Source organism: Atractosteus spatula, chromosome 26, assembly GCF_055471065.1.
Source record: "Atractosteus spatula isolate fAtrSpa1 chromosome 26, fAtrSpa1.hap1, whole genome shotgun sequence".
NCBI lineage: Eukaryota > Metazoa > Chordata > Actinopteri > Semionotiformes > Lepisosteidae > Atractosteus > Atractosteus spatula.
The window spans coordinates 3,903,836-3,931,520 of NC_142731.1; the positions used below are offsets into that span (position 1 = coordinate 3,903,836).

The 27,685-nt window shown below is 42.1% G+C and overlaps 1 protein-coding gene across 1 annotated transcript; it reads right to left on the reverse strand.

The window, feature by feature from the left end:
• Positions 1-108: 108 nt before the first annotated feature.
• nbr1a (NBR1 autophagy cargo receptor a) lies at positions 109-27,287 on the reverse strand. The gene is made up of 21 exons (XM_088906029.1): positions 27,024-27,287; positions 22,264-22,326; positions 21,817-21,835; positions 21,332-21,354; positions 19,253-19,453; positions 18,379-18,456; positions 17,556-17,770; positions 16,436-16,567; positions 15,383-15,586; positions 14,832-14,991; positions 14,219-14,482; positions 13,862-14,002; positions 13,432-13,507; positions 12,440-12,550; positions 10,434-10,604; positions 9,480-9,629; positions 8,396-8,795; positions 7,358-7,452; positions 5,443-5,521; positions 4,581-4,680; positions 109-3,965 (listed from the first exon to the last, which is right to left on the reverse strand). The coding sequence occupies exons 1-21, from the start codon at positions 27,123-27,125 to the stop codon at positions 3,789-3,791; spliced, it is 2,961 nt and encodes a 986-aa protein (XP_088762155.1). The 5' UTR covers positions 27,126-27,287; the 3' UTR covers positions 109-3,788.
• Between the last annotated feature and the right edge of the window lie 398 nt (positions 27,288-27,685).

Genomic DNA, 27,685 nt, shown 5'->3' on the forward strand with positions numbered 1-27,685 from the left:
ATCAAGGAGCAAAATCAGATAAAAGCACACCAAATGCAGTCATTTCTTGAAGTCAGTACTACTTACACCTGTAAAAGAACACTTGAAAAAAGCACACTGGAGACTGCATTGCATTAATGAACCTTTATTAAATCATGTAGGCAACAAATATTTTTACATCACATTTTGTGTATTTTTAAAGTGCTTATCCTATGGAACAAAGAAATAGCATAAATGCAGTTTTCCTATGCAGTATCCTCACTATATCATGCCAAAACTAAGAGGTCAGATGAAGAAAAAGTCCAGCCCAACCACTCCCTACAAGGCTATGTAAATCATTTTATTCACTCAGTTTCTTTAAACAACAACAGATACCTTTGTCCTCACAGATTAGAGCTACACAAATACTTCAATTGCTTCAGTTAATTAACATCAGAGCAAATTCTCTTCAACCCCATGTTGTGTAGAAAGTCAGATTAATATTATTAATTATTATGAAGATTATAACCTTTTAACCGGCACAACTAAAGAAACACCAGGATTTCACTGCTTCCGTTTCCTTTCAGCCTGGGCTTTGATTTAACTGAACAGAAAATTATTTTTTTGGTCTTCAATCAATCCCATAAGTGTATCAATTCGCAGCTTATAAACAAACTACTTTAAATATTTTATAGGTAGCACAATTATGTAGTGTCAAAATTCCCAGTTCATTTAGATCTGGAAAACAGTAACAAGGCCTTAAATTATCTAGTCAATTAAGAGGAAAAAAGAGACTCTGGGACATGTGAGAGCTGAACTGTGATATCACAGGTTTGATGTTAATTGAAAATTAACTTGTAAACAATTGCAAAATTGGGTACCAGACCAGAAACACACAAAGTCTGAATTTAGATCTGTGCAGAAGAACAGAAATAGTGCTGTATAAAACAAGCACTGGGGTTTTCACAGGTCCTACAGTGTGGATCCTTCTGTAGTTTAGCTTAATAAGGACCAACTAAACCTTACATCACATGCTGAAAAGCAGACAGACAAGATGTTTTGGATGTCAAGCCTTCTTCACACCTGAAATGTTTTCTGCTTTTCAGCCTGGAATTAACTTTCCTAGTTCCATGGCAGGCAACACACTCTGACACAGCTCCCTGCTTGAATCTCCTTAAAACACTTCCCATATTCTTCCATTACTTAGTTTCCACATTTCACACTGGGGAGGGGGTGGATTGGAAATTATCCCCTACACATACAGCCATTTCTTTCCATTTACAAACTGTATTCCTAAAAATAATACCACTAGCCAAATGTTAATAATAATGCACGATAATGTAGTATCCATTCTGGTACAAGCTACTTCAAATAAAATCGATTCCTTAACCTAACTATGCTCATTTAAACTAAAACACTATAACGCTATAACACTATAATAGTAATCAACTAGAAAAGTAATGTTTTATAATAAGCCAAACTCTCCTATAAGGTTTAATGTTAAAGGTGCTTATCCAAGAATTTGATTCTGTTCTAATAATTTATGTCCCAAAGCAGCAATAAGGAGTTTTCAGGAGAAACTTTTTGCTCAGGAAATGAAACCTAAGAGGAACGAAAAAAATTCAAGCTAAACATTTAAAGAAAAAGAAAAACCTTCGATGCAACAAGATTAAGGAATGTTTTAAATTGTTTAAATAGAGAGATTGAGATATTGTCACAGTTTTCTGATGTCCTTAAAAGAAAACTGCCCACTGAGCATATATGTAACACTTAAGCTTACAAAAAAGAATTCTAACCACAAAATCAAGCTCGCAGTAAATACATGAACATAAAATTTGAGATTTTTTCTGATGAATCATCCAACGCATAGATTAAAAACCCTTAATAAAAAGATTTTTTCAGTTCTGTTCATTAGCATCTTAATTACTGAACAAGATTTAATCTGCTGAGTGCCTGTCCAGGTACTAATTTCGAGGAGAAATCCGATTAGCAGTTAAACCTCACATTTTAGAAATATATTTCACTTTCATAACTACACACTCCATTTTTCAAACGAAGTAGGACCTTTTACAAAATATATCTCTACTACATCCAAGTTAAAAGTTCTGTAATCCAAAAGAGTCGAGGAAGAAAGCCTTCTGGGCCCTTCTAAATCCTTGCTTGGATGGGTTTTAATAACGTTTTTCTTTAAAAAGAAAAATATTGGTTATTTACAGTGCACATCACTGAATACTCCTGTGCATGTGGTGCTACATTTCTTCAATTTAATTGGGTTAGGAGTTGACAACACTAAAGGAAACACATGGGCAACGAGGCAACATAAAACGTCACATGTAACTCATCAATTTCCTGAAGGTACTATTCTTCACACTCAGTCTCACTGAAATGAAACTTTCAAAGAAAGAGACAAGCAGGGAGTCTCCTTCACTGGACTGCAGCTCAAGTAGTAGATCTTAATCCCCCTGAAACTGAATAAAGACCTGCAAATACAAGGTCTGGTATTCTGTACAGAGATTCGAAAAAGCATTTGTGACATTCCACATATTTTTCACAATTCAAGCTTTTTGAAAGGGAAAAGAAAGTGTGTTGTTCAGATCATAATTAAAAAAACGTCCCAATTTCAAAATAAATCAAACTCTTTTGAAGCAATTTGATCATTCTCTCAGACACTGCCATCATGAACATGTTCTGGGACAAGTATAGAAAGCTCATGCCTAACAAACACACTCCGGGAAAAAATGAAAAAGCTCAGAGGAGATCTATATGACCGAGAGATAATCTGGACATTAATTAGCACACCATTAGCAATGCATAATTTACCAAAAGATATAATCTGCTGCCCCTCTCATGTATCACACAGACAAAATATGGGAATGTTATTTGAGAAGCACGAAAAATATTTTACAATATCTACTACAAGCAGTTGTTTTGCCCCATCTAAAGTGAGAAACGTCACGAATTTCAGGACGAACATTAGTGTGAAGGTCAGAGTGCTGTGTGATCCCTATTGTGCTGTGTTTGCTTAAACCTGTGCAGAAAGCTAAAGTTACCAGTTTCAACTGCTATACAAATAATCATGCATACTTTTGAAACAAAGTATCACTACACCCAATATTTAAGAACTGTACATAAAACATGTCTGCTTAGTGCTGGTTTTTGTTAGTCACATGGTCAGACAGAAACTACAGACTTCTCATAACCTGTAAAGTTCAGCCGGAGGTTTAGTATAACTTAAAACGCCCAGCAAGGATTTACTCTCCAATGTTAAATAGTAGGCTAAGAAAGTATATCTCCTGACTCTTTGTTTTAATGAGAAAGAACAAGAATAAGATGCATTTAAGCAGAATTACATTCGCAGGAATGAAGAAGACTGTGGTCTCATTTCCTTATCAAGCAGTCATAATTCTATCAAGCAAAGCTGTTTCCATGACTGCAACACTGACGTTTTAGAAGACGTCGGGACTGGCGGATCCACTGTTAAACTAAAGGTAAAAAACAGACCTTCTGCCCATTGTCGAAGCATGTTATGATCTTATCTTCCTTGCCATGTTTATGCTAGGCTCTGTGTTGCATGAGAAATGGTGTCCTAGCTGACACAGCTACTAAGGGGCATCTGCTTTAAATATGCAGCTTGGCATGTTAAGAAAAAAAAAGATCTCTTTGCCGCGGCAGCGGTCTGTGGTACTCTCAAAGAGAAGGAAGCCCCACCACACAGCATGGGACAGAAATCTGCCGTTCGCTTCACAGGCAGGCAGTTACAGTATCTGTGGTTGGGACCTGTACTATGGTAAAACACCGTGTGCTGTCTCCCCAAGGCCCTCTGGGTGCCGTCAGTAGCGGGTGGAGTACCAGTCGTTGTCGGTCATCTGCACCAGCTCGTTCACCACGTCCAGCAGGTTGTAGTTGTGCTTCTTCAGCAGCCGCTGGTTCAGCTGCCTGTCCCCGAAGCCCATCTCCAGCAGGACCTCCATCATGGCGGCCTGCTGGCTGGCGGAGTCCGCAGGAGGCTGTGCCAACACAACCCAAGAAAGCGCATTTGAAATTCGGGTAGCAGTGAAGTCTGCTTGAAACGATCCCACGCACAGCCCTGCTGCAGCTCCTCTCTGAAATGCATCGGGGGGGGGGGGGAGCTTGCTCTGGAAGCTGTGGCACGGTGACAGTTTTCCCCATTGGATTCCTGCGCTAGCAGAGTCACCCTCATCAAAAAGTGCTTTTGACATGAAAAAGGCTATAATTTAAGTGGAGATCATCCGGCAGACTCAGCAGACATTTCTATGCAGTTTTTGCGAGCTGCCAAACCTGGTGGGCCACCAATCCTGGTCCCACAAAGCTACCAAGATGAATGACTCTTATTCCAGTCCAGCTCTCAATTACTGAACTGAACCAAGCACTGACTTAACCAATGAGAAGAAGCATGATTTCGGTATTGAACACTAGTGGCCTCTATACTGTCAAAAAGCACTAGCCATCAACAGCACTGTTAAAATGAGCAGCTATGTTGCAATCAGGCTGTGCCATTACCAGTGAGACTGCAGCCCTCAATGGAGGCTCTTCTCAGTGTAACCCTCGGACCCAGAACCCCGTGAGGTGTTGGTGGGTGTGGCACAGTGACGCAGGCTCACCTGTGCTGGGACTGGCTGTCCCGTGAACAGGGCTTTGTAGGCAGAGGCAGCTACTAACAGGGCTCCCTTTACCAGACCACCTGCTATTCCTCCCTGGGATCTGTGGAGAAAGCAAGTCTCGACTCGCAAAGCTCTCACACCAGTGCACGAGGTAGCTGAAATATTTTAAAAGGCTTAACGTTGACAGACCTACACAAATCTCATTACCGGATGATTTTGCTGCACCTTTGCTTGAAGCAAAAGGTCTTTCAAAAGCTTGCTAAACAAGAGTAATAAGATGCTTTAAATTCTATTTTTGCTGCAGTGAATATAAACACGACAAGAAGGCTGCATTATAGAAGAATCTTGCCAGCTGTGCCAAAAAGCAGAAGTTTAATTTTAGACCACAGTTACTGTTTTTTTATCAATTCTTAAGCTGTCATCAACAGAGGAATCTTCAACGCCTTTAAAAAAAAATTAAACTTGCAGGGTTGTGAACCGCACATAAAACTGCAGTTCATAGTACTGTTACAGCCACAATTTTTATTGCTTTATTATAAAGTAATTACTTTGATAATGGCATTAATTTAAGAAATGAAAATTCAAAAGGACCACACAGCGTCAGGACAGAGTAAAATTCCATACCACAGGAGTGCTTTATTGAACTACTGCCTAGTAAATTCACCGAAATTCTAAATGCTTACAGTTCATCCCAAATGATATTTGTCATTGGAAGACACATTAATCTGGCTGCAGAGCTCATTAGAGAACACTCATTTAAAAAAAAAATGCTGCAGAAATACTTAATAGTTTCTTATGTCACAGCACTGCGGTCACCTGAGCTTATCTCCTTATTTGCAATAAACATATGAAAAGACACTACCTGTCGTCTTGGATACAGTCTTGTCTTGAGGTTAAACTTCCAGTGACGACCGCTGGCTGGCTTTGCACAGGACTGGAAACTAGAGGGGGAATAATTTAAAAGTAAGATTGAAGTGTGACCTAACATCTAAGTTGAACAGATGCAATTTCAGAGACACAGCAATTTTAAAACCTGTGCAGAATGAAACATAGTTGCCTCGTAAGGACATAAGGAAGGCATGAGCAGGTTTTTGTAGCAGCCTTAAAAGTTGCACACATTAGTGATGACTCTACAAAAAAAACAATAAAATGCTTATTTGGAATAAAGTATGGGATAATGAGTATCTTAATATGCTTTTGCATGAACCAAACATTATGCAATAATTACTCAGAGGCAAGTGGAAATGACACAGGAACAGGAATTCATTCAACTACAGTCAAGTAAGATCTTACATTTTCCACGCACAGTTGACTTTAGCCCTAATAAATTTGTAAGCCACCAAACAGAATCATGCTTCTGTTAAATCACTATTCTTTTAACTATAACCTTTACTTTACTGAAAGCCTATACTGAAAGTAAATATACACCCCACTTAACGATCAGCAGGACCAAGTACATTTTATGTGTGCTTAAAGTAAACCACATGGTCTTCTGGTGGTTTCCAGCCTTCAACCTTTTGAAAGAGCAATAAAACCACATTTCCTTCCCCACCACGCAAGCCTTCAGACTGGTTTATTCGCTAACTCCCACACGCAGCTATGAAACATGCACAGACATCTGCTTAAGTACATGAGACATCTTAAACACCAACAAATAACCTTGCTGCCTGCATCCAATTAATAAGATAACCAGTAGAAAGATAACTAGCATGATTTCAGGACTTAAGTCACAATTGTATTCCTTTCTTTAGCTGTATTTTTTTCCCTCCAGATCCACCAAAGCATTGACTGAGAATCTTCCTGTCCAGTGAGGACAGAGCACATACTGTACACTCCCCTGTCAGATTTATGGAGGCAGAAGTGATTAATAGGGATCCCTTCTTAGGCTATATCTGTGTTGTGCTATAAAACGAGAGTAGCACATGCTGAAGAGTATTACCAAAATTGTCTAATGACATGGAGTTTATTATCCTTTTATCACTGTGCCTCTGCTTTCAGACTAATGCTTTTGTTTATTTAGTGTGATTAGCAAACATTACAAAGTGGCAATTACAATGTGCTGGCTGTATATGACCAAAGCAAGCAAGCAAGCAAATCTCTTAAATCTCAGCACATATAACCTGTCCTGTGAAATACTGCATGCTCATTTTTAAAATTATTTTTAAAATTTCCAATCTATTTCAAAATCTATGGTGCGTGCCTGTTCTCACCCTTACCGCTCTGTGGTACGGACTCACGAACAATTTCAGTGATTGTGAAATTCTTGAGCAGGATAAGAGCAATCGTCTTATGACCACAGTGCCAATGTACTTCCCTGCAAACATTTCTCTGGCATGCGAGTCTGACAGGGAGAGGCGCGTGATTAGAACTCAGACCTCACTGCATCCGTCGGCTACCGGAAAGCTTTGCAAAAAACGTCACTTAAACTCACTCACACACTCATTTTTAACTGTTCTTATGGTCCAACATTTGCAGCAGGGTGCTTGTAAAACTGCAAGCATGATCAGAACAGAGCACTGAGGAGGTTTGCACACACAAAAATGGGATCACGGAGAATGTGTTCCCATACACACACCAGAGGGCTCCAACAGCCCCAGGATGCACCAGAGGAATTGGAAATCTCAGTGTCCTTTAGTGTGGCTACTGTTATCCAGGGGAACATATTAATCATGCTCTCATAGACTTTCTATAGGCACTGTAGGTAAAGGGTCAGAAACACACATACAGTTTCAAACATCAGCCATGAATTCCAGAAACAGGCAGGGCCCAGGATTTACCTTCAATCATGTCTTCTTGTGGAGGTGGAGAACGCTCACCGGCACACAGTGCTTCCATTTCATTCCGGTCTTGGTTCCAGGTGTTGCTCTCTTCCCTGGAAATGCAAACAAGTTCATTCCAGCATGAGAGCCACAAGCCACTACAATGGTACAAAGCCATTAAACGGTGGTAATTCAGGGGCATTAATGCAAGCAAAGAAATATACAACCTTGTCTTCAAAAGCTAAAATTTCATCTACAAGTACAAGCAAACATCTGAGAAACTGATACTATATCAGCATTTAAAAAGGCAAACCAACTGTCGTGTGGAATCCTCACGAAGCTGTCTAACAAAGTGACATTCACTAAGCACTTTCACATTCTGTATTTAAAAGGTTGTGATCGTGCTCTAAATGCAACACTTATGGTCAAATAAAAGACTGTTCAAGTCTGCATTAGTGGTACTCATGTCTCAGAGGGGAGTTAAAGAGCATGTGCTGGGGTTTCTCTCTCTCTCTGAGGGCCTTCTTAAAATAAACCCATTTCAAAACTGCACTGACCTGCACAGTAAAATCCCTGTGGGGGAGCTAAAGCCAATCCCGGCAAGCAGTCCACCACTGGGCACACAGCACACGGGCACACAGACAATCACACACTCACACCAGGGCCAATTTTCCCAGAAGCTAATTAATTTTACCAGTACGTCTTCTACTGTGGGAGGAAACCCAATCACCCAGAGGAAAGGAAACCAACACAAACAAGTGGAGAATATACAAACTCCATGCAGACAGCACCCCAGGGCCCCCACGCTGCGAGGCAGCAATGCTAACCACTGCGCCACCCAAGAATAACTGACAAATGTCAAAAATAAAATCAATGCAATTTAGTGCAGAGCATAGAATCCAGATCGCCTGCAGTAAAAGGACTGATCAGGAAGCAGTGCGTCAGCACAGTGCAAAGTCCACGTATGAGCAGGCACACAGGTGTAACTGCAGCACTCTGCGTCTGCACTCAAACCAATGCAGCTGCAGAGCGATGCAATCCAGGCTGTGCCTGTACCTGGGCTGCAGTGTGGCTGGGGTGGGCACCACCTCAGGGGTGAGCGGCACAGCATCCAGGGTCTGGGAGACACACAGCATGTCGTTCACGCTGTGTCCCGGGACCGCGGCCTCCCTCCGCCCCTCGGGGGCGCTGTGCTCCAACTGCTCTGGCGCCGAGTCCGTCTCCATGCTGCTGGCCTCGGTGCCGGGCTGGGACAGGGCCGAGCTGTACATGGACTCCCCCAGCGGCCGGCTGGTGTCGAAGCAGTCTGGCAGGATGATGATGTAATCCTCGGAGGAGGCGGAGGAGCCCTGGCTCTGCACCTCGTCCTCATCGTCCTGGGCCATCTCCTCATCCCCCTCTCGCTCCGAGCCGGAGCCCGCGTGGACGCTCTCGATATCCGACTCCTCGCACTCCTCTGGAGGCAGCGGAGAAACACAGTCACCGACTCCTTCAATGACATCTGCGTGGCCCATGCTGTGGGTCACTAATATTCCATCAGAGGAGCAGAAAGATAACTTCTCTTTAAAGATGTATCTCTTACAGAATTAAATACCAGCTATAAACTCTGAAATAATAACTTTAATTAATAAAGAGCCTTTCCAAACCAAGGATGCTGTGCATAGTGATTAAGAAAAAAAAGTACAATAAAAAGGAAAAGAAGAAATGAAACAAGAACATACAGGATAGAATGTAGGGCAATCCAACATTTGCCCTATTAAAAAGGTGAGCTTTGAGTTTAGATTTGAAGAGAGGCAAAGAATTTGTCTCTCAAAGAGTCAGATGAAGAGCTTTCAATAGGAAAGGGACAGAAACATGACAGAAAAGGCACGGTCACCAAATGTCTGAGATTAAGTCCTGGGTACAGTTAGCAAAGGACCAGCCCCAGATGAAGGGAGCCTACAGGAGGCAGTGCAGACGTCAAGGAATTCAGAGTTAAATGATGGAGACAGATTATTTTAATCCTTAGTAGTCGGTAACAAGATCTTGTATTGAGTTTGTGATTTTTAGGTAATTCAGATAAAGACTTAAGTATAGGAGTGATATGCTGCCAAGGTCTGAAATGAGACAATAATTGCACAGGGAGCTGGGCTTTGCACACCTGGACGTCTGAGGCTTTCTTGTGCAGGCTGGACCTGCTCTCTGGCACACTTCCCTTCAGAGGACGCGCTCAGCAGCGGTCTCCTCTCACCAGGCTCATCTCCAGGACTTCCGCCACAAGAGACCGTCTCCTGCTGCCCCTGTAAGCAAGCTGCAAGAAAACAAGATGAGCCTGTTGACTGACAGATCGCCTGGAACAGGCTACTGTGACAATGACCCCAAAACACGGGGTCACAATGTAATCAAGAACGCATATGACACCATAAGGAACTGCCAATTGGGTTGTAACTTCTATTCCTAAGCATGTGTGATCAGATTGGTTAGGTGCTGAATTTACTCGTGAGGATAATGACACTTCCAATACCACATTACAAGAACATGTTTATTTGTATTTGATCGATGTTTTCTAAAACCTTAAATAATTTGACAAGCAGATACATCTGATATAACAGTAATAGTACCCTAGATAACAAGATGTTGTTATTTAGTGTTACAAGCATCTATCCATTTTCTAACCCAGCAAGCAACAGGCGCAAGGCAGGATGCACCCTTGACAGGACACCTGTGCATGGTGTGGCTAAGACACACACATGCACACACTCACTCACAACCGGGCCAATACTCCCAGATGCCAATTAACCTACCAGTATGTCTCTCAACCACGGAAGGAAACCAGAGCACCTGGAGGAAAGCCATGTGAACATGGGGATAACATACAAACTCTATGCCAATAGCCCCCCAGGGTCTGGAATTGAACCCAGGGCCACAGCAGCAATGCCAATCATTGTGCCACCATAGTACCCTTTAATGTTACATATTGTTCAGAAAAAGATCCCTTGTACTATCCCACCTTCCACCGTGATCATGCCTAGGAGCGAATCTACCTGTGGAACTCAATGAGGCAACAATGAGGATGACATGAAGCCTTTTCCCCCTCTCTGCACATAGCTCTTACTCCTCTGACTGTCGGGCTTGTTCCTCCTCGGGGGTGTGTGGTCGGGGGCCTCCTCCAGGGTCAGAGAGCGAATCACCGTCTCGCACACGAACTGCGTCCCACTGATGTCCTCCTCCCCCTCCTCCTGGGCCGGCCCGCTCCCCGCCTGCGGCTGCTCCCCCAGGGACACTCCTGCAATCACAGGGCACCCAGCCCAGTCAGGCACATGAGGTGAGGGCAAAGCTGGCGACACACTGAAAGACTCATTTATAGCACCTTTATTTTTTTTAACAAAACATGCCTAAGATCTACTGAAATAAGGAGACTAGATTCCAAAAGGCAACAAAGGCACTGGCTCAGTGGAATTGAGCCTTCTTTCAGGCTAAACAGAATTTTTTGTCTCATGTGGGATGTATGCTTTATATAACAGAATGTCAAAACATCCATCCACATCAAAATTCTTATTTTATTTTTTTCCTGACTGCGAACATCTACCTATCTGAACCACAATGTCCCAGTCCTGGAACTAGAGCCTGTGTTCTCAGTTAAAACTGAGGTCTTAACAGTATTATCTCTGTCTTCCTTATATACAGTACAATGGAGAAGGTCCATTAAAGCATGATGCTATATTAGTGAACAAGAGTACCATCTTGTGGGAGAAACACCAAGTTCAGTTTCATGACTTCACAATAAGGGAACTGGATGAGGACAGCACACAAAACTAACCCACAACAAAAGAAAGGTTATAGGTTAGACGAGCTCATATAGCCCATCCAGCTTGCTCAGTGGCAGCTGAGTGATCTTAAGATCTCATCCAGACATCTCTGGAGAGAAGCCTGGGCAGCTACTTTCAGACAGGAACAACCCACTGTGGGGAAAAAAAGTGTTTCCTAGCCTTGGTTCTAATCACACTTCCCTTCCCCTCTTGCCCTCTAGTTCGGGTTTCAATGATGGCTTTGGAGAAGTCCACTGAGTTGACTTTATCAAGTTCAATTCAATGCTTTTAGCAGAACAAGAACAAGTCAGAACAAGACATACCGTGGAGCCCAAATCAGGAATGTCTCCAGCTGAGTCTAAGATGGGACTGTTTTGCAATATGGTGATATTTGGCACAATGTTCAAAATTACATCTTACTAGAGTGTTGCATAATTTGCATAACAATTAAATTCACCAGGTATTCTTCCTAAAGAAGGTTTTAATTTTTCCTTACAAGATTCTGGATTTCCTATTTCATATCAATTTTACATTTATGTTTTTGCTACATGCAGTCATCTACAATCGATTACTTTAAATGTTACTTGCCAGGTGCTTGCCCAGTCTTCAATTATGTATAACTCTTTCTGGAGTTTTTTTTTACATCTTGAACAGTTCTGGTTAATTCTGTAACAGGACTATTATATGTTTTTGCTCTTTTCCTTAGTGCTGCTTCTCTGTTTGAACAGCTTCTCTGTCTCACCGCTTATATCACAGTAGCTGCCAGCTAAAACCAGTTTAAGATTGTGGTTTTGCACTATAATCAGGAAATGAGAAGAGAAGAGAACAGCGTATGCGGCTGTGATGAAGCCTGCTGGCTCCACTTTCACACCTGCAAACAGCAATCAAACGCATCAAGGCTCAGTCTCTCCGCTGGGACATTAACCAACCCAATCATGGAGTAGGTATGGGGCCTCCTTATTGATATTAATTTTCAAAGCAACAAATACCTAAAATATATGAAACAAGCCGAAAAGTGGGCATGAAGAAATAAGTTGTTGCTGACATCACCTTAATTTATTCTCTATTCCAATTGCTCTGCTTCACATCAGAGCAGACTTTTTACAGTCAGAGACAGACAGAACATGCAGCGAAACCCTGCATGAGAAAAAGAAGTGAACCAACTTGATATCCACTTGTAATGCGAACAAAAGGCCCACACACCAGCCTGGTGCTTCAGTCCCCCTATGGGTGCTCTTTCGGTGAAGGGTGGGAAAGGACCAGGCAGGGTCCCGCGGCGGAGCGGACCCCGTGGCGCAGTAGACACGCTTACCAAGCAGCGGCTTCAGCGCGGAGCCCTCCGCCTCCTCCTCGATGAGGCCCAGGCCTGGCTTCTCCAGCAGGGGCCCGTCGCAGGGCAGGGGGGACATGCAGGGAGTCATGTCTGCGACAGACACACACAATCTCATGACTCACCAGCAGCTACGCGCAATGCCTTCCAGCCGGAGGAAGGAAGCAAACAACCGAATAAGACTTTGACAGTGATGCCTTTCACTGACTTTCCCTCATCTCGTTTCATTAACTTGCACAAAGCACTGCTCTCTGAACGGCAACTCAGCAGTGGCAGTGAATATTTCACTGGCCATCCTCTGCATGGATCTTCCCATAAAACTGGTTGTGTGAAGACCAAAGAATACCTCATTATACTGAATTAATATTAGTTATTCTGCATATTAGTTATTCTGCTACACGTTTACTGTAGATGATATTGTGCTTCCAGAAATGTCCACAGCTCAGCTGCACTCAGATGTGATGTTTTGTGTTCCTTGTATGTTTTTTCCTCGTTTTTCCTTTCTCTTTGTTTTTTTGTGCATGTTCTGTTTTGTTCTGTAACGGCTTTGTCGTTATCTCCCCCATGAGGTTGGGGTACAACCAGAATTAAAAAATCATCATTTTTTACAACTGTGCCTTTTTATGACAGATTTCTTATCCTTCATATGACTTGCGTTTATTCCCTCGCGTTTATGCAGGCTGCACTCTGTAATATTGGCCATACTGCACTGATCACACACAGGAAGTGTTTACCAGAGGAAAGGCTCTCTTTAATGCTGTGGATTTGGTGGCATATTTAATGTCAGAGCGTAAAAAGGCACAGAACCATTTCAATGTATGTAACACTATTCTTACTTCAGGATGCCTGAAGTAACTCTCTTTATTTAGGATTACAGATACATATATTCAATACAAGACCAAAACATCTGCTGCATGAAATCCAGAGGACAGTGTGGTAATGGTGATTTAATTCGAGCTCTTCAGCAGTCTTACCAACTGGTGTGTTGTGAGGCACTCTCTCCAGCTCCTGGACAATGTTAATATCCAGAAGTTCAAAGGATAGCAGGTCCTAAGAAACAGAATGTATCACACAAACTTTTGTCGGGCAATTCTCTTCGGTGTTCATGATAACCAATTAAAAAACATTTCAGTTTAATTGCTACTATTGCTAACACCATCAGATTTCTATTCAAATATACAGTATACAGTATGCAGCAGTTAAAGTGCTCAAGCCTAGATCAGGGAGATGCTGCTTCAAAGAACTTTCACATTCCGTACTGCATGAAAATCATCCTTCTTACACTTTAGACCACCTTTAAACTGACTTTACTCCTTATAGACAGGTGTGCAGCTGCTTAGGAATAACCCTGAGTATTTTATTTTCATGCTGTAGAATGAAGATGCTGGGAAGCCCCCACGTTACCTGTGCTGTGAGCAGATCCACCGATGGGATGTAATATTCCCTGTCTGGAGAAGGAATTTTGAAGTTCCTCGGTGTGACAGGAGTCTCTTCCTCTTTTTCCGAAGAGTGGGGTTGCGCCACTTCACTGCAAAGTTCTCTCTCCTGCAAAAAATAATTTTAGAAAAATGAGCCCACCAGGTTTCCTCGGAAGTGTGCATATCTTAGGAAAACAGCAGCCTCACAAGAGCACTGTTTCACAGCACGGAACAGGAGGATGATGGGAACAGTACCCAAAGGGCAGTGAAAGCTGATACAGTGCCACGGGCACATTTCAGAGTTAAGCATCATACGGACGAAGATGTCCAAGAGGAAACTTGCCTCTGGCTTGCTACAAAGTGCTGGCTCTCGTCCTTCAGCACAGTACTCGGTGGTGAGGGGGTCCACCACGATGCTGCACCACACCCTGGGCCCGAACTGCTCCCCCCGGTGGGCCAGGCGCCAGTGCGAGGTGTAAGTGCCCTCCTGGCCCGGAGCCACGAACTCCACACACACCACGCCCACCTGGCCCGGCTGCAGAAACGGCACCACCACCTCCTTCTTCTCCCCTGTGGCCAGGTCCAGGTTCCCCCACATGAACTTCAGCTGCAGAAAACAATGCAGCATTTCGCACACTTACTTAGCTGAATGGCTAAGTAAGGGCTCCGCATCACAAACACGCATCCTGATCTGGCATGGTGACCCCAGCAATGAGTCAGGGAGCAACTCGGGGATGACAGCTTTCCTTATGCAAGTACCCATAGGGTACTGGAAAGAGAAAGTAAGGAATACAACATCCTCAGGATTTTCAAAGCAGCTACAACTTAACATGAAATGTGAAAATTAGGGGGCAAGTAATAAATGATCCGGAAAGAAACAACTGGGCTATCCATTAAAGAAACGACAAGCCAGAAGGAGTTATCTCCTCATCAGGTAAAGCGATCTGCCTGAGCACCTTGGTTTCCACAGTCCAGCTGACAGTGCCAGTGTTCTTCATCCTCCAGTACTTGATGAACTTGGTACCGGGCTGGAGGCGTGTCCCATCAGGCAGGTTCTCATCCAGGAACACAGCAGTCATGGAGGGCACCATGGGGGCACAGGACTGCTTTGGACTCCTATTCAAACAAGACAGGACCATTTCTAGTTTAATGCCGCCTACTTCGATCCAGGTCTTACATATAAAATTAATCACACTAAACTAATGCAAAAGAACGTTATAGGCACCAGAAGGGACTACTTCTGATAGAAAAATACTGCATTTCTTGTGAACAGATTGTGCTTCTGAGTACATTTCTGACTGGAGACCTGCATGCCTCCTGCTTGTATTTGCTGGCAGCTGGGTCACATGTCACTCTGCATTTCTTTTCCCGCAAACACAAAGACCTCTTTAAAAGTGGTTTCCAGGCCAGATCCCCATTACCACAGAAGTTAACGGGAGGAAAGGCCTATCAGGTCAGCCCGAGCGCCTGAGCGTTATTTCCGACACACGAGCACACGGATCCTCACTGGGCGCCGCTGGCCACCGTCCCTCTCGGCTGCAGCAGCACGGGGTCCGCGGCCCCCTCGCCGGCGGCGCTCCACTGCGCGCTCCGCCTCTCCATGCGCAGCTGCTTCTTGATCTCGCGCACTTCGGCCTTCAGCTGCCTCTTCTCCGCCTTCAGCCTCTGCTTTTCAGCCTTCCGGAAGCTCTTATCAATCCGCTTCTGCAACCTGAAACAAACACGGCGTTCGGGTGCATGTAAACAATAACCCAGTGACAGATTCAGAGGATGAGAAAGTTCACTGCCCAGGAGTTGCTATGAGGCTTTGCTGGCAATCAGCACTAAGTGCACTAAGTGCAAACAGAGCTAAAGGTCACAGATTGGATCACAAACAACTGTCACCACATGAGCTGCAGTCTTACATTTCAGTCCATTTTATTTTAATATTGTTCAATTTTCCCATGTTTTCCCCACATTCTGCATGCTCAAGATTTTTCATATGTTGACATCTGATATTTAAAACACAGGCATAAAAAAATGCAATGCAATGATCAGTTTTGACTTGGAGCCGTTTTCATGTTCTTAGCCAGCCCATTTTGAAATCCGCTTAGGCCAGACTCTTAGACTTTGCATACTGACACTGGCCATTAAATCCCAGATCGGTAGCCTTAGTTCAGTTTTGCTTCGGATATTGCTGCGCTGTGTTTCATGTTGAGAAATTTTACTTAAAGCAAAACAAATGCTTCAACACTAAGGTCAAACAATAACGGGAAAACTTTCCCAAGTTATCTTACAGATTCTGGTTACATTTAGTTAACCCTCATTAACTTCAAGTCTGGCAATAATTAATTTTTCCAACCCCCTTCTATTCATTTAGATAATAGGACTGCAATTCTTGGCAAACTTAATCCACATTAAAGTACTTAAAGATCACCTAAAATTAGCATTTTTACTACCACAAGCAATCAACAAGACAAGATTCTCCCTCTTTAAGGAACAAGACTTTGCATAACACTGTGCAATCCTGTAAACATGAGGCAGACTTCAACTTTCCTGTAGTATAGAGTACCAATCTTACCTTCCACTTTCCCCTGTGACCGATGTCCCACAATCAAACAGTGGAGGGACAAGTGTCCTGATTTTTACTAAGGAATGGGTGGGGTCATGCCCATAGCTGCACTGCTCACACAGAGTATAGGATGGGCACACACTGTTAGGAAATAAGACAATCATGCAGCTCAATGAAGAATGTCTAAGTAAGCATCACAAATAAAATGGTACTTTTGGTTTCCAAGCTATCGCATGCATATCAAAAGGGCTGGTTTCCCCCATCAAAAAAGAAAGGCAGTGGAGAGACAGGCTAATGCAGAGCAACTGCTTTTTTCCCCGCTAACAGTAGCTCAAAGCTCAGGTAGCAGCAGTGAGGAAGACCTATGGCAAAACCAGATGTTTTTCCTCTTGAGACTCAGCAAAAGCAGCTGCAACATAGGCTGTTGAAAAAATAGCAATGGGGAATTCTGATCCATGAAAATGGCAGCATGGACTTTAGAGTTATTTTCTGTGCTGGTATGATAGAGATTTTAGTTAATTGTAAGAATGCAATATCCTGTGGTTTCTGACAACAAACTGCTCAACTCTCTTCTTTATTAAAACATTTGGGGTTGTTTCGACTAAACCTGCTTAATTTATGATATTGGCTTATATATTTTTTGGAATAGTTACAACAGTATTCAGTAACAGAAACACTAAAATTAATTTATCAAAAAGCATAAAGTAGCTTATCAACTGCTTGGCCAACTATAGTACAAATCTGATAACACTTAACAGCACAAATAGAATTTGAACATGAAAACACATTATTTTAATCAGCACACTGAAGCCCTGCTGTTCATCTAGACATGTCATTTTAAACAATAAGTACACATTAAAATGGGTAAAACAGTGCATAACTGAACAGCATCACATTTAACCGTGTGGTTTGCATAACTGTGAACCGTTACATCACATTAACATCATATACAACTTCTGTTTATAATGGATTAATGCATCTTAAGCAGTTGAAAATGCACCTTTACAACAATGGCCTGTGGGTGGAATACTGCCAAATGACAAATTTCTACAAAACTGTGCTGCAAGCCACCAGGTGGCCTCAGGGCCGCAGAAGCAAGCAAGAGGTCTGCAAGAGAGAGAGCCCTGACCTGCAAAGGTAGCTGCCCCGCTGTGTCTGGGCCTGGCAGCTCTGGCAGGCAGGGAACTTGGGTCTGTCTGCAGCTGTGGAGCCAACTTCTTGGACCTGGGCAGCCACACTGCCTGGCTCCTCGGACGATGGCTGCGATACCTTCTGAATGCAGAACCTCTCGGAGAAATCCTGGCAGATCCGCTCCACGGCTTCCTTTACCAGCTGATCCTTGAACTACAGACAAGGCAGGAATTCAGTAGGGCATTTACAGTGCCTTGCAAAAGTATTCACTCCCTGCCAATGATGTCTCATTTTGTTGAATTACAAAGGATTTCTCCACTTTTCAGCAGGTAGATATTTTATTATTTGCACAGTGGTTCAGTGGTTAAAACTGCTGCTTTGCGATTCCTTGAGTCACATCTGGGTCTGGGTGTTGGGATGAATCTATGCCAATCCAGAGCATTCAAGGCTTCTCAACCGAGAAACTGTCTGAATATGCCTAATCTGATGTGACCAACAATGCAGCTAAAGACTAGGGAGTACAATCCTGGATCAATCCTGCTGATGACAAATGTCAATCAGAACAATGAATTTACATGCATCTTTTCTGTTCACTAAAGCGTGATGGCACCTGTTGCAAATATTAAGTTGCAACTTTCTGTTGCAAATAAAAACTTATTATAATATAAATTTCAGTTGATGCCCCATCTGCATATTCGATAATGCAAAAATTACCTTATAATCAATTACATGAACTAGTGCAAAGGCAGCCTTAGCTAATACAAAAAAACCTACATGGATTATTAGCCCTATAAACATGCATGGATTGCTTACATACATACCTTTTCCATGTAAGATGTAAACCATGCTGGAGGAGCCTGATCATTCTCTCGGTTCACCTTGACTTCCTTTATCACCAACTGCAGACAAAGAAAGAAGTATTCACTTCGTACTGTAAGAAAAACACCCATCCATCCATTCTCTAACTGCTTCATCCACTTTAGGGTCGCAGGGGAGAAAGAGTCTATCCCAGCAAGCAAAGGCAGGATACAGCCTGGACAGGATGCCAGTCCACTGCAGGGCACACACAGACACAAACAAAGACAGGCACACACTCAACCAAGGCCAATTTTCCCACAAGCCAATTAACCCACCAGCATGTCTTTGGATTGTGGGAGGAAAGCTACAAAAAACACAGGGGAAACTTACAGACTACACACAGACGGCACCGCAGGGCCCCAGCGCTGTGAGTCAGCAATGCTAATCACTGTGCCACCCAAAAATATACACGCTGAAGATTAATTACTTGATGTGAACACCTCTTATTTCTGTTGCAGTAATACCAAAAGGTTAGACATTGTACTTTGGAGTATGATTATAATGCAAAGGTAACCCAGCTCTCAGAAGCTTAAAGCAACTTCCAATCAAATTCACTTCTGTTGCAATACATTGCAACAAACACTTGTGAGAAATCTGCTCTGCCTTTTTGTTAGTAGAAAAAAAGTGATTAAAGATTACTACCTTGTTTCTGCTAAAGCTAAATTAGGCATTGTTTTTCACTTTGTCTCCCTTCCTTCACTTGCTTATTTTCACTTTGATTTTATTTAACTCCACTGCACAACAGTGCCTTATACTCTGCCACACCAATGGATAGCGCACAGTAAACTGCAGGCAGGTCTGCCAGTGGAATAAAGCCATGAGCCCTTTCTCTGTTACCGTTTCCTTGACTGGACTGGCTGCCGGCACATTCTGGCTGACTGGCTTGGCCGGAGAGGAGCAGTGCATCATGGGCTTGACGCCTGTCGTGATCACGTCGAGGTCTCTCTTCCCACCTCCCCTCTCTCGCGCCCTCGTTCCAGAGGACCCCTTCACCTCATACACGTTCAGACGCAGCCAGTTCCCCTGCTTCTTCGCACTCTGTGGATGCAAGAGTGCAGAGTGCTTAATAAAAATGTATTGTTTAGTTTTTTCCAGCACATGAAGTCTTAACGTGTTAAATTCAAGTTGGGTATAAAGAAAATGCTCAAAAAACAATTATACTGAATTTCATATACTATATTGAACCGTCATGACTCTAAGAAAAAATGAACACTCAAGAACTAAAAACAGTTACTACATCTTGAGATAAGAGTCTTTTGAATAATCGTCCAATGTTTTCTTTCTTTGCTAACAAAATCACTTCCATGCTTCTTCCTCTGCAAAGAACATAATCAATCTTAAAGGTTCACAGAACAGATGGTGATTCAGGCTTTCTATTCCAGCTACTGCGTAATTTGTTTTGCACGCACACTGACTGCTTTGCAGACGAAGCATTTTTAAAGCCAGAGCTCACATTTCCCCAGTGGAAAAAAGCACTTTTTATTTTTTTAGCATGTGCAGCAAGGTCACACCAGCCTCAACCAGGAAATCAGCCACAGATCAACAAAGTTTACAGGCAATTAAATCTAAACAGGGTGCAGTGCCTTTTTGTTACTGGTTCACTTATTTGAATGCATTGCCTTGAAATGTCATCTGGAAAAATATTTTAGCTATTCATTCCTTTGTCAATTCAGTAAGTACACCAGTTTCTAATCTGTAACTGATGAAAGACTTTGGCAGGTAAAAATGTGTAACTCTCACAGTACTTCCATTCAGACGAGCACAGTCATTTCATGGGTCATAGTAACCAAGACCAAAACTAGCAGAAGCAACCTGAATTGCCAGATTCCCACCATAGGAAGAGCTGAAGGCATCACAGTAACAACAACTGATTGCCAGCCTCTAAACCACAAAAAGGATTGTATGTGACTATAGCTTGTGTGAGCAGCGATATACTGTGGGCTAGCATAGCTGTCTGCCAAGCAATTGATCCCAGTCTGTGCATTACTTAAAAACCAAATGCGTTAGACAGGTGTGACGGCCCTGCCTTTCGTCAGGTAGTGGCTTGAGGCCTGAACACATGGATAAACCACAATGACAAGGAAAAAAATGTTTAAATAAGGATTTATTTCCATTAAGGTCTGTAGTACACACAAAAGAAACCCACCACCTACCTCTGCTAACCTAAAACTGGAACCCTTTATACGAGAGGTTGAGACTAATTGACACCCATATGAGTATGTGCCACTCACCCCAAACAATTAACTAATTCACCAAAAGAGAATCTGTATACAGGTGACTGAGGCCTCAATGACCTCTAGTGGCAGGTCAGCTGAGACTGTCAAACCTGCTGCTGGCCTCTGCCACAGTGGGTAAAGGTCACAAACAAAAAGTCACCATTCTCATGTTCATAAATCCTTGAAATACAAACATAATCATAGACTATAAACAATATAAACCAATTTGTAGCACAGCAACCCGGCCTGCAGTTATCTTGGAACAAACCAGGTAGAAGAGGTGTCACCGTAATTTAGAGCTCAGGTTCCTGAGATTAAACAATAATGAACAATCCTCACAAGCATCAGCACAGAGCTCAGTTCAGCAGCTGCATTTTCAATGATCTCCAACAGCTCTCCGAGGCTCCCTGTCGATCCAGCTCTCAGACGGCCAAAAATACACGAGGACACCTCTCCTGCTCTGAACTTCTCACACTTGTCTGTCAGCTTTTTCATTCTTAGCTGAGCAAGGAGACAAGCTTACAATTTCTTTGTAAACAATAAATAATTTATTTGTTCTTTCTATCTGGTGCATGGCTGTGGCTTTCTCAAAGTCAAACACTATAAGAGAGCTTTCCTAGGTTTCCAAGTTGAGATTATATTTGTTGAGACACATTAGTGCCACCTATTGGTCTAGGATTATAATGATAAGAAAAAGTACCTTTAAAGCTTCTTCATACTCCTCTGTAAAAAAGACAAAAAAAACATTTTAGGGACTAAGACAGTAGCCTACCGCTTTGTTTTATAGGAAATCTAAATCAAACTTTTGTCTTTTAAAAGAAGTCGATGCTGTTAAACTCAAGACGTTGTTATAACAGGAAATGATAGCCTAGGTAAAAAGAGCTACATGAAAAATCAATACGTTTTCATTAAATGTATAATAAGCACACACTGAATTAACACAAAATGTAGACCGACATATGTGACACCACTGCTACTAAAGCAAAAGAAGAGTAATCACAGGATTCTCCTTTGAGGAATAATAAGGAAGTTATGATGTGATCTTAAAAATATAATAATTAATAAAAAACGTTTAAGAATTAAAAATATTATTCAGTTGAAAGGTTATTTGTGAATAACAAGCTACCAAACATGATAGTTTGTTCTTCCAAAAGAACAGCACCATTATTAGGTCAGATTACTTACCCTGACTGTTAATTGAAACCTGAAATGCCAGGAGAGCAAAAGAAAGGAAGAAAGATGGTTAAAACTTACTTTTATTAAGCTGCTTGTCTTAACACGCAAATCTATTCACATCATGCATTTCACACACACCAAACACATAGGACGACTCTGCCTATTTTAAATTAACTTAATTATGGAAATTGTAATAAATCATTCACAGTATTTAAAACTATTTCAAAGCTATCTAAAATATTCATAACCTCTAATTTTGCAAAAAATACATAAGCAAATTATGTGTCAGGTGCTTTTGAAGTGAAATGAATATGGAAATGTGCTATATTCTAAGCATAATGGACTAAGAAACAGGTTTTGTGCTCAATGTTGTCTATGCTGTTAAAGGTTTTCAAACACTGTGCATCACTGGGAATGTATGCTTTTTAGTTAAAAAAATATAAAAACTTGTCTTACCTCTTCATTGTCCTCATCTAAGTATTTTATTTGCACATTGCTTAACCGAAAAGAATGTTTCACCTGCAATAAAGAATCAACATTTTATTTCCTTTAGACAGCTGAAACAAAGCCCAGTTACAACCCTCTCTGCACTGCATTTCACTTGGTATGCATCTTGAAAATGTCAATCCAGACAACACGATTAACAAACCACAAGGACACAAGTTATAATAATAAATAACTGCTTGTACTTGTGAAGTTGGTCACACATACAATGAAAGAGGAATCACTTCATCCAGTGGTGAAGTGCACCACCCACCTGAGTGTCACGTGGATCTAATGAACAAGTGACAAATTCTTCATCATATGAATTAAGGGGCAAAAGGAGAGACACCAAATTGCACAAGACCAAAGTGGAGTTTACCGAGGAGACCGGGTTAAAACCTCTAATAGTTCCATAGGGTCTTTACAGACCAAGTAGTCAGGATATTGGTTTAACATCTCAGCTAAAGGGCAATTTGTCGCACTAAAGTGGAAATAGCACATACAGCAGCAGCCTGGTTCACTTTAGAGGTCTCCTATAGCCTTGACCCAGCCCCAGCCTTGTTTAACATATAAATCTTATAATGCTGCTGACATGTGGAGAAAAATAAGTTGATTTGTAACTGCAAATTGGAGGCACGCCTTTACACGATAGGTTGTGGGTGTCTGTTTCAGAACAGACAACTTGGCAATGGTGGTGAAGCTAAATGATCACCCTGAGATCATTTAAGATGCACCTGGGCAAGATGCTCAATTCAATCAGCAGCTAACAATCAAATGAGAGAGACAAACCCAATGGCATCCTCTAGTGTCTTACTTTTATTGCTGTCAGGTTTCTTTTTTGTTGAAGAGGCATACATTTGATTTTACAGGATTGCAAAAGCTGCTGCATAAAGCATGTGTGGTACTGACCTTAGTCCAGCTGAGAGAATGAGTATACAAAAAATACAGCCCTTTCTGAACAAATAAGCCTTAATGCCTTAGATGTCTTTAAAAGTAAAAAACATTCCACCATAGTTCCATTTTAGGCATTCTATTGTTTAAACATGGAAGCCAAAACTTAGGGCTTCTCAAACCTGGCTAAGAAGGGGAATGTTTTCATGAGAAGGTGGTGATAAGCCAAAGTATCATGTAATTATGTGGGGCAAAACATGAGATCTAATCTGCTGTGCTGAAACTATTGGGTTTTTTTCCTCTTCCTCTAGAGAACCGCATTGAATTGTATGTCATGGGGCTCAGGAAAGCCGTTCCAATTAATTAAAAAGAACATTTTATGCTTCACTAAGCCTTCCATTCTAATTTTCAGACCCAAGATAAGAGAGCAACAATACTAATGCCCTTATCATGTGGGGAAGGCATGCACAGAAAGCTGTTAAATAAGTCACTGGCGCTTTACCCACACCACAAGACAATTTGGCAAATTTAATTACAGAAAATTCCTCTGCCACTGTTTTACATAAGCACTTGGAAAAGGCTGATCATGTTTGCTTAATAGGGTAGCTGTTAGGCACGTTTTTTTAACAATCTCTCTGCTTCTCTAAAACAATCTGTTGTTAATATTGTTACTGCTGTAACCCATGCAGTTTATTCTATCAGTCCATCCATTTTTTGACTACTTCATCCAATTTAGGGTCGCAGAAGAGCTGGAGCCTCTCCCAGCAAGCAACAAGCACGAGGCAGGGTGCACCCTGGGCAGGAGACCACTTTGTCACAGGGCACACACAGACAGACACGCACACTCTCTAACTAGGGTCAGTTAATCTACCAGCATGTCTTTGGACTGTGGGAGATAACTGTTGCACCCAGAGGAAACCCACCTGAACATGGGGAGAACGTGCAAACTTCACACACATAGCACCTCAGGTCCGGAATTGGACCCAGGGCCTCAGCAAGGCAGCAGTGTTAACCACTGGACCCCTGTGGCGCCCACACAGTTTATTTCTAATAACTGCAACTTTGATGACCCAAACTTCTGCAGACACGACAGAACAGATGAATTTCACAGTCACACAAGGCCGTGCAAGGCACTGCTGCCGCAGATGCATCTGAAGGTCTGATGCTGCTTACCTCATAGCAGAAGCCAAGCCTAGCACATTAGCGTTGGTACACAATATGGGCTATTTAAGTAATTTACAATATATAAAACACTGTCAATGTGAAACTGCACAATGCAGTCAACTACAGAACTATTTTTGCTGTCCAGGGTAATCCACACACAAACTGCATACCTAGTGCATTGGAAATCTCCAGTAAACTTCCTTCACAACAGGAAAGAGGTCATGGCCACATACTGTTAAGGGCTTGCTGACATCCTTGGATCACCTGATTGCTAAAAACCAAACAAGCTAAATGGAAAAGTCCGATATGTTTTGCAAACGTACGTCAGTAAAAACATCCCTAATGTGAATGCATAGCTAATTTCTTCACAAACAATAATTCTTCATGGCTTAGTGAAGCTCCAGTGTACGAAACAGGATTTTTCTACAATCTTACAACAATTCTACAGCAACTACATAAGACTGGATCAGGCTGGGTCAATTGCAGTGCACTTCCTGATTTAGCACGCAGCTCCGTACTAAATTGAGGAGTGGTTAATACGGTACTACCTGGAGATTATCTCCAGCTCCAAGCTCAATTGCAGCGAAAGAACGCGCAGAACAAAGCTGAAGAGCAGCAGGACTTGTGACTAGAACAGTCCCGAGGGTTCAGCACAGTTGCTGTTGTTCACATTGACATAAACCGAGAGGGCTCCGAATCAGAACATTTCAGTTACTCTAATCAGTAAATTAACATATAGACCATAATTAGATTTTCTATGTTGTTAGTATATAACTGAATGTCCCTGGCAATTTAATGTTATTTTTAATTTAAGAACGGCATTTATGTTACAAATATACCAGACAAGGGAACAAAACAAACGAGAACAGTAGTTACGGTTTGAAATTTGAACTTGATAAGTGAGATAAGATTCCTACGGAGATCCCGCAGACTAATAAGCGAACACGTTGCTATTTTAATTGTATGTATTCAGATACACTTGTGTCTGCAATAGTATAAATGTAAGTGTTTTGCAGACAGAACACATTCGAAACTTACACCCAATTTAAAGATGCATTTACTTTCAGCCATCTTCACTTCCCAGGATATCTGAAAATTCACAATCGCATACTAACGGCTCTATACATTAGCTGTAATACAGCTACTAATAAATACAGACATTAAACTTCGTTATAAATAAATTACACTTTTATTAATAAACACGTTTACTAATTAACTTCATTATGGATAATTGTGGTGTGTCTGAAAGGCATCTGTAGTTAAATATTAGGATAATATTCAATTTACAATAAGCCACGGATGCGTAAATTAATTACTTAGTGACGATATTTCCACTACATTCAAGAAGGTTCTAATGTGACCCCAAGTTCCGACTAGTACGCTGTTAATTAGTTTAAAGTTAAGCCATGCGAAGAGGCGATTTCCCTACTCAGTGAGCTCTAGAGGGCAGCAGCTGTTACTCTGGGTCTGTTGCAACTGAGAACAAGTTCAGTACGGAGCTGTGGGCTCATTTCAGCGGCCAAATTCGTTGAAACTGGTCTCAAGGAAGCGCACTAGTTCAGCGTGGAGCTGTGTGCTAACCACGGCCTGTACTCCAGTTGTAACGGTGCTTTCAGGTCGCTGCAACTGATCCGCTGTCTTTCTGTAGCTTTAATGGAAAAGAGCTGTTGTATTTAGTCATCCTATTGTATGTTGACTAACATGCAATATGTACTGTGAACCTATGTAGGGATGTTGTGCTCTGAAGAGCTGTCCCAAGCCAGATACAGTACTCACTACAGAACGCCAAAGAATGCAAAATGACAGGTGACCGGACCATCTAAAACAACAACATTTACACGGACGAGTCTTCATTTTTCTCACTTTCTACTCTGATGAGGGCACCGCGGGTGGATATGTGTATTTCCAAACCGTTCCTGATTACTATGGGCCGTTTGTTTGCTCACTTTTGTTTGATCTCTCCGTAAGATCGAGGGGAACAGATGCGAGTTATTTCCATCTCAATTGTAAGCATTAAGGACATGCTGCGTCACCGCGGATGACTCACTCGCCTGCAGGAAAATAATACAATGTCTCTGTTTTGTTCCGGTATCGAAAGGTTATGTCTTCGTGACCTTTAACACAGTGTTTCTTCAATGCCCCACAAACCCGTCAGAAACATTTCTCCTCGTTATATGACATAAGTATTTGTAAAAAAAAAAATTAAAACGGCACCGATCTGTAGGAGCAAAAAAGGCAACCCTCCTACCCAGCGTTCATAACAGAAAAGGTTGTTTTCCAAGTAAATTTGAACTAATTGTAATTTATTATTTCGATTGTTAAGGTAAAACTATTTGTGGTATTTTCACAGTTCACGCACAGGACGACTCTTTTATAACTCCTATATTTATAGTTTTGCTACTAACACAGTACAGTGTATATAAAAGAATGAGCCAGGTCTTTATTAATTGGATATAAGGGCTACTCGTTGCAATTAGAATTTATGACGTTTCTAATGCCTGACATAACGCACGGCACGGAAATCCTATTATCTCCCGTACGCATACATAGCGCGTCGGAATTCAAACTGGCCCTGAAATGGAAGCCAACCAGAATTTTAAACTGAGAAGAAACTTCGAGAAGGGCCGTGTCTGTGGGGAGGCCGACGCCGAGGTCCGACCGCCGCGCCGGAGGCTCACCGCCACTTCCACCGACTCCCAGCGCGTCCTCTCCGAGTCCGGCACCAGCAGGCTTTCCGCCCGTCCCTTAAAATGCGCCTTCAAGCTCACGGGAGCGTCCATGGCCGTGAGTCAGATGTTAAAATCTGCAAAGATCATCTAACAGAGAAGCAACGCGATCTACTCGATGGCACGGTCTTTTTCTTTTACAAGCCAGCCTCTCGCCTCCCTCCGGAGCTCGGCCACGAAGCTCTTCTTTTCCCCGTTTCTGTTTACATCTGCGGTAAACACGGGCCCCCACGTGACAGGAAGTCGCCTGACGTCATCACGAGGGTACATGTGCACGCTCAAACCGGGAGAGAGGAGTAGATCGCGCTGGGTTTGACAGGTGTTTCTTTATATCATTTTAGGCTCCCGATTCTGACTATGAAGACGCCAAATTGTGTTTTTCTTATTAATATAAGTTAACGATACCTCGTTGTTCATCTGCTGTAGCATCATCTTATTCTGTGTCCTGCGTTGTTAAGCTACATTGCTTTACAGGCGTATACTTATTTACAACATATCGCAATACACGTTATATTCTGTAAATCAGTTATATTTGTATTTGCATATGCTAGTTATAGTTTCTGACAAATGTTTCATGACAATGCAGATTACACTGCAATCTAGACACGTGTGAT